The sequence below is a fragment of the Cyphomyrmex costatus genome, unplaced genomic scaffold (assembly GCF_001594065.2).
Source record: "Cyphomyrmex costatus isolate MS0001 unplaced genomic scaffold, Ccosl1.0 scaffold423, whole genome shotgun sequence".
NCBI lineage: Eukaryota > Metazoa > Arthropoda > Insecta > Hymenoptera > Formicidae > Cyphomyrmex > Cyphomyrmex costatus.
Window position 1 is genome coordinate 65,782 of NW_017278459.1, and position 8,375 is coordinate 74,156.

Here is an 8,375-nt window from a genome sequence, read left to right on the forward strand (position 1 = left end):
GTTAACTATGTGCACCGGTAATTCACTCTGAGCAACGTCCCGTATTTTATATCAACGCGAACGGAATGTACATTGAGCGCAGTGACGAGACCGATTCTATTCTTCGGTGACACAAGTGATTTCGCGCACTTATTCGTGTTATAGTACGCCTATCTCGCTAATCTTATGCGAGACGGCAACGAGGTGGCGGGTTGCGACGATTCGGCTTAGTTCACTTCGATTAAGGCTCTGATTCAAATTCGAAAGAGGACTATAGAGGCTTTTGATCCGTATCGATCTGGATCGGGAAGCGAACTGAACTCACGCACGCGAAACGTATGCGCGATAGACAGTAATTTCGTGTGTCGCGCAAGGGGGTCGCGTGCCATTTGAGATAGACAGCGTGGTTAGAACAAGAGCGAGATACACGCGTGCTGTCGACGAGCTATTGACTCTCGTCTCGGAGAATATTTAAAAGTAACGATAATTCCGGAACATACCGCCCGCCTCGAATGTTAACATTCGAAATGATTTGCATTAAAGCACGCAGGATACAATCATGATATAATAACGAACAAGGCTTTATATACAATACGAAATTCGTGACGCAATAAAATTAAAGTTAAGGTTCATGATACTGGTAACATCAGGTATTCTCAACTGAACCTCCGCTCGCCGTGACGGAATCTTTTGATTCTTCGCTATTAATTGTGACGGGTAGGAAACAGAGTTTCGCAATCGGTCGCTTATATTCGGAATGACTTGTTTTTACCGTTACGACGCGAGTTAGATTGTCATCGCCTGGATGACACGCCGTAATTCGGCCAAGTTCCCATTGACTCGGTGGAGCCAGAGGATTACGCACTAGGACGATCTGATCAACTTTGGCCAGTCGCTGGACAACGCGCCATTTTGGGCGTTATTGAAGGGTATGCAAGTAGTCACCAGACCAAGACCACCAAAAACCTTCGGTCATTTGTTGAACCATCTGCCAACGCGACAGTCGATTTTCGCTTAAGTCAAGCACGCTTGGTTCGGCAGGAGCGATAAGAGAGGTTCCGATCAAAAAATGACCGGGAGTCAGAGCGTGATAGTCGTCGATATTATCGGAAACGGGCGCGATCGGACGCGAATTAAGGCACGCTTCGATTCGACATAGGAGCGTAGACATCTCCTCGAAAGTTAGCGTGTGGAGGCCGATGCATCGTTTTAAATGATGCTTAACGCTTTTAACGCCGGCCTCCCACAGACCACCGAAGTGTGGCGACGCGGGAGGTAGGAAGTGCCACGCAGTTCCGTCGGAAGCGAGTCGGTTACGGAAATTAGGATCGCGTATTGCAGCGGCATGTGCGCTTGAAAGTTCGCGATCGGCGCCGTGAAATGTGGTTCCGTTGTCGGAGTACATGGACGTCGGTAATCCTCGGCGAGAAACGAAGCGTTGATACGCTGCGATAAACGTAGGAGAGGTGTAATCGCTTACGAGCTCAAATGCAGAGCTTTGGTTGTGAAGCATACGAACAACGCGATATACGCCTTTTGTGATTTATGCCCTCGACCGGACGCCGTACGGACAGCGATCGGACCTGCATAATCGACGCCGGTATGAATAAAGGCGCGAACGGTGCGGTTGACTCTCGCTGCCGGGAGGTCACCCATGAGTTCGACGGGCACGGCGGCGCGTTCACGCGTACATGGTATGCATTTGTATAGAACGGATCGAACGGTGGCGCGAGCTCGGAGAATCCAAAATTCGTTTCGCAATGACGAGAGCGTTAATTGCGAACCGGCATGCAACGTTCTTAGATGATGATGCTGGATAATGAGCACCAGTAGCGGATGCGCGCGTAAGACGATAGGATTCTTCGTCGCTCCTGGGAGGCAAGCTCGACGGAGTCTTCCTCGAATTCGAATGAGTCCGTCCTCGTCCATATAAGGATTTAGAATAGATAGCGGGCTGCTTTTCGACACCGCGTGTTTTTGTTGAAGTGCAACGATTTCGTTAAAAAACATGTCTGACTGCATGGTTTTGAACCAGTAACGTTTGGCGTTCTGAATTTCTTCGGAGAGCAAAATCGCGGTATTCGCTTGTGAGTTTTTTGAACGTCGACGTAGTTTTAGAAACCGGTATAGATACGCGGTGATTCGTAGCAGTTTTGGCCATGACGAATAACGTGATGAGAGATCCCACTCGGGCATAGTATGCAACGTACATGCTGATGGTTCCTGACGTTGCTCGAGAGGAATCTCGGTGGGTACCAAGGGGCTCGAGGTCGGCTAAGATTCGGGAGGGTGGTGTAGCCATTGAGGGCCTGACCACCACAAGTCATGTGTTTCGAGATGATCTGGAGCGAGACCGTGCGAGGCGCAGTCCGCGGGATTGGTGTGCGTGGGAACATGACGCCATGAAACTCCTGGGAGGAGTGACTGCACAGCTGAAACTCGATTGGCGACAAAGGTTTTCCATCGGGAAGGTGATTGATTCAGCCATGCGAGTGTGACGGTAGAGTCCGTCCAGCAGTGGCACTCGAGCTTGGGGAGTTGAAGCGCTGAGCGCGCGAAATGCATTAAGCGCGCGAGAAGCAACGCGGCGGATAATTCTAAGCGTGGGACACTTATCGTTTTGAGCGGGGCCACTTTTGATTTGGCGACGAGAAGCGAGACGGTAATTGAGCCGTCTACATTGACAGACGAAGATAAACTGCAGCCACGAAAGCTGCTGTCGAAGCGTCGGAAAACCCGTGCAGGGCGCATTGTAGCGTATGAGATCCGTATGTAGTCCAGCGCGGAATGTTAATGGCGTTGAGACACGGAAGTCGGTTATGGTAATCTGACCAGGACTCGAAAAGTTGGCTGGGAATTTCGTCATCTCATTGGCATTGGAGTGACCACAATCGCTGCATAAAAATTTTTGCGGTGATAATGACGGGAGTAGCCCATCCTAAGGGATCGAAGAACTTGGCGATGGTCGAAAGAATGGCTCGTTTTGTCCGGCCGGATGACGCCGGCGCGATAACGCGGAATTGAAAGACATCTAGCTTCGGATTCCAAAAAACTCCTAAGACCTTGAGGTGCTCGTCGTTTTGAAGAACCTTGTGAGTAGCGAGTCCGTGATCCGCGGGATCGAGATCGGACAATAAAGCGGTGGCGTTGCTTGCCCATTTTCGAAGGCGAAAGCCTCCTTGCTTTAACAATTCAATCAATTGATCGCGGGTTTGACGAGCTAGAACCTGGTCGTCTGCGCCGAAAATGCAATCATCAACATACGTCTGATGACGTAAGACGGGAACAGCCAGTGGAAATTCAGCACCGTCATCTTCGACGAGCTGATCTAAAACGCGAAGGGCTAAATAGGGAGCGGCGGCTGTACCGTAGGTAACGGTGAGAAGGCGGTAATCGGAGATTGGGTCGTCAGGAGTAGATTGCCATACAATGCGCTGGTAGTCGGTATCTTGGGAGTTAACTAACAAGGGGAGGGCACATCCAGCATATCGCCAATTGAGATGAAAAAAATTCAGGTGATTCTTTGAACAAAAAAAACGAATGCGTGTTTTGGGATTTTTCGAGATAGGGCCCTGATCGGTAAAAAAAAAAATTTAATGTAAGTAAAAATACGACATTCATAATTAATTTGAAACACATAGCAATCAAAACAGAGGTGTCGTCTATTCTTTTGTTTTTCATGCTTTTACGACGAATATCACCCAAGTACGTATTCTTCAAATGTACAGATCTCGTAGAATATAATTGTCGTACGATTGTTGTTATTGTAAAACTTACATATTTTAATTTCCGTTATTTACACATATATTACGTATGTGATACCAACCAATTCTATCTTTAAAAATCTAGATTGTCTACTTCAATCAATAATTTCTTCAACTATTAATAATGTTCCATTTATTTTTAATATTGGTTACTTTAACCATTTCATATTGTAATTTCATGTGTATGTTGATAACATTAAATTAACCTCGATAAATTTAAATTTAAATTAATTTACTGTTACCCTGGTAGAAATTCTCTATAAAATAATATTATATTATATTATATAATATAACGGTCAAAATCTAATGTACATAATGAAAAATAAGAAATAATTTTTGTAATTAAATTAATTATGAATGTCGTATTTTTACTTACATTAAATTTTTTTTTTTTACCGATCAGGGCCCTATCTCGAAAAATCCCAAAACACGCATTCGTTTTTTTTGTTCAAAGAATCACCTGAATTTTTTTCATCTCAATTGGCGATATGCTGGATGTGCCCTCCCCTTGTAAGATTTGCCGATACATTTTGGCGATATCGGCGGTAAACACGTAACGGTATTGGCGCCACTGCATTATGACAGTGGCTAAATCCCGTTGAAGCTTGGGGCCTATGAGCATATGGTCATTCAACGACGTTCCGTCTGACGTGCGGCATGACGCGTTGAACACTACTCGTAAGCGCGTGGTCGCACTGCTATCACGTAGGACAGCGTGATGTGGAATATAATAAGCTTGCTCTGGTTTGACAATTTCTGTCGGTGGGCTTTTGGTCATGTGACCGAGGGTTTCGTACTCTGCGAGAAATTCGTGATACTCGGATGCGATGATTGGGTTTCGATTTAAGCGTTGTTCCAAGTGGCGAAAGCTTGAAACGGCAATAGAGCGCGATTCGCCTATCGAGATTGGTGGTCCGATTTTAAACGGTAATCGAACGATATACCGTCCTTCCGGCGTACGAGAATGCGTGGCTTTAAAGTGCTCTTCGCACTGGTGATCCTCAGGGCTTCGAGCTGCTTTCTGAGGCACTTCCTCAATCTCCCAAAAGCTCGCAATCTAGAGTCTCGAGGACGACTCCGTGATGCGCCAGAGCGGAAACTGAGTCAGTATGAGACAACGAGGCTACTGGTCCAGACAGAATCCAGCCCAGAGTGGTATTTTGCGCGATCGGCTCGTGTTCGGAGCCCTTTCGGACACCACCGAGAACGAGCATGCCGAAGAGATCGGCACCGATAATGATGTCGATTGGATCCGAACTCATGGGGTCACGATCGGCAAGCTCGAGTCCTGCGACGTGTTTCCAATTATGCGCGGTATCGACTCGATTCGGCAAATATTTCGTTAATGACCAAAGTATCAATGCGGTCGTGGTATAGGCAGGTCCGTCGCGACACACCGGGGTAATCGTAATATGGGCCGCGTGACGCACGACAGATCGCATTTCATTAATGCCAGTAAGTAAAACAGAACGATTGATTCTTGCAAGGCATAGGCGTTTAGCGAGCGATTCAGAGATGAACGTAGAGACGGATCCTTGATCAAGGAGCGCACGAACGGTGACGAAACGGTTCTGCGGTGAATAAACTCGCACGCGCGCTGTCGCGAGTAAGATTTTGAAGCTCGGCGCTACGGCTTTCGACAATAAATGTGTAGCGACGACGGTGACGCTCTCGGTACTCGTGGGTGCGGACGTCGACGGCGACTTCGCGTCGACTGGTTGAGCGGAATTGTCGAAATGCAGCAACGTGTAATGCCGTTTGCTACACTGTCGACACGCGCGAGTATTCGTACACTCTTTCACTGAATGTTTCGCACTGAAACAATTTACACAGCGTTTCTGGTTTTTAATAAATTCAAAACGTTGGGATGGAGTTTGCTTGAGGAACGTAGAGCATTGATACAGTAGATGGTTCGCTTTGCATAATGCGCATGAGAACGGAACGGTAGATGCGGTATGTGACGCGAGAGTTTTCTTTTTGGAGGTCGTCGGTGACTTCTCCGATGAGGTTGCGGGTGCAATCGCGTCGAGAGCGCGAATGCGCGATGCAAGAAATTGATCAAGCTCGCGATAACGCGGGTATTCTACTGTATCGCCGAGTTTAAGTTCCCAAGCTTTTCGCGATGACTTGTCGAGTTTTTGTGATACGAGAAAAACAAGCCAATCATCCCAATGTTCGGTTGCGCGACCGAGATTGCTTAGAGCTTGTATCGCTTTATTGGTTTGATCGCGGAGCGTGCGAAGATCTTTGGAGGTTTCTGTCGCGAGCGACGGTAAATTGAAAAGCGATTGTAAATGTGTAGTAATAAGGCGACGTTTATTATCATATCGAGAAACGAGAATATTCCACGCGATGCCGAAATTGTCATTAAACGAGAAGCGAGACGGTAATTGAGCCGTCTACATTGACAGACGAAGATAAACTGCAGCCACGAAAGCTGCTGTCGAAGCGTCGGAAAACCCGTGCAGGGCGCATTGTAGCGTATGAGATCCGTATGTAGTCCAGCGCGGAATGTTAATGGCGTTGAGACACGGAAGTCGGTTATGGTAATCTGACTAGGACTCGAAAAGTTGGCTGGGAATTTCGTCATCCCATTGGCATTGGAGTGACCACAATCGCTGCATAAAAATTTTTGCGGTGATAATGACGGGAGTAGCCCATCCTAAGGGATCGAAGAACTTGGCGATGGTCGAAAGAATGGATTGTCGCGTTACGGCACGTGTCATCTTGGCCTGTCCCAGCTTCTTAAAGTTAGTGAGTGTGCGAGATATGACACCCATCTCCAGGTTTTGTAGACTCATCAATTCGTCGAGAGACGAGATGATTTGCAATGCAAACGAAAAAATCCGAAAGTTCGAGAATCAAACGAAAACAATAACTCTCCTTGGCGACGAATCCGGCTCGAAGGACGAAATATGTTTGTATTTGTGTTTGTGAAGCTGGTGTCACCTTGTAATGGAAGGTCCGCACGCCAAGGCGGCTTGTAATGACGACGATTCTCGTTGGTTTAAGAATGATTGTTTATTAATTGAACTCATAAAATTACTAAAGTCGAAAGAACAAGAGCCAACGTTCGAAGCGGGCGATATTCGTAAATCTCACAATCACAGTTTATGCACTTGGTTAACTATGTGCACCGGTAATTCACTCTGAGCAACGTCCCGTATTTTATATCAACGCGAACGGAATGTACATGGAGCGCAATGACGAGACCGATTCTATTCTTCGGTGACACAAGTGATTTCGCGCACTTATTCGTGTTATAGTACGCCTATCTCGCTAATCTTATGCGAGACGGCAACGAGGTGGCGGGTTGCGACGATTCGGCTTAGTTCACTTCGGTTAAGGCTCTGATTCAAATTCGAAAGAGGACTATAGAGGCTTTTGATCCGTATCGATCTGGATCGGGAAGCGAACTGAACTCACGCACGCGAAACGTATGCGCGATAGACAGTAATTTCGTGTGTCGCGCAAGGGGGTCGCGTGCCATTTGAGATAGACAGCGTGGTTAGAACAAGAGCGAGATACACGCGTGCTGTCGACGAGCTATTGACTCTCGTCTCGGAGAATATTTAAAAGTAACGATAATTCCGGAACACTATCTAAAAGCTATAATAGTTAATACAAATGTATGTAAAAGTAATGATAATTTAAAAATTATGGTAAACATATTTTAAATGTTACATTTAATAAGTATACAGCTTACTTTTCTTTTTTTATGCAATTCACTCGCATATTTTCTACGCGAATATACATATAGACTGCATACTTTAACTCTCGTAGCTTCTAATCTCTTTTATACTAAATGTTTCATCCATATATAATTTTATTATGACGTTTTTATATTGCGATTGAGATAGAATTCACTCGCACATACATATACACGAATATATACACACTAAATACTTTAATTCTCGTGAAAATGTTTCTTATTTTTATTATTGTATTTTATTACATCGTGATCGAGAACAAGCAGCGCGAAGTGCTTTTACATAAAAAATTTTTCTATTTAAATAAATTTTTTTCATTTTGTTTTTAAATTAATTGTGATATAATTTTTTTAAAGAAGAATTGAATCTAGGTTTCGAATAGGAAGATCTTTTATTAAGAATACAAAGGCATATACTTAGGTTTCATTGTATGAAGATAAAGATAGTACCTCATGGGTTTTACTTTTTAATTTAGTAGAATTTAATAATAGTACTATATGGGTTCTTAAAGATTAAACGTACCACTTGTGTTTTACTCTTTAATTTGGTAGAATTTAACTTGGCGCCGACTGTTGATATCAAATCTTGTATACAAATGATGAATGTCATTAAAATTAAATAAGTAATGAGGTAGAATAACTTGGCGACGACTATTGGTATCAAATCTTTTATACAAATGATAAATTTCATTAAAATTAAGTAAGTAATAAGCAGGGAATGGAAGTAACTCGTTACTTGTAACGAAGTTACAGTCACAAGTTACTTTTTTGGTAACTTTACTGGTAACTGCGTTACTTTCTTTTTTTGGTAACTGTAACGGTAACGAGTTACATTTTTTGGGTAACGGTAACGAAATTTACAGTTACTTTTGTCGTTACTTTGCACACGATTGAACATGGTTCGATTGGATACATGCTATTTA

General features: G+C 44.5%; 2 protein-coding genes across 2 annotated transcripts; both read right to left on the reverse strand.

Moving 5' to 3' along the window:
* Positions 1-898: 898 nt before the first annotated feature.
* On the reverse strand, positions 899-1,492 carry LOC108777258 (uncharacterized). Its single transcript, XM_018544097.1, has one exon. The coding sequence runs from the start codon at positions 1,490-1,492 to the stop codon at positions 899-901; it is 594 nt and encodes a 197-aa protein (XP_018399599.1).
* A 1,354-nt stretch (positions 1,493-2,846) lies between these two features.
* On the reverse strand, positions 2,847-4,521 carry LOC108777259 (uncharacterized). Its single transcript, XM_018544098.1, has 2 exons — positions 4,204-4,521; positions 2,847-3,500 (listed from the first exon to the last, which is right to left on the reverse strand). Exons 1-2 carry the CDS (start codon positions 4,519-4,521, stop codon positions 2,847-2,849), a joined length of 972 nt encoding a protein of 323 aa, XP_018399600.1.
* Between the last annotated feature and the right edge of the window lie 3,854 nt (positions 4,522-8,375).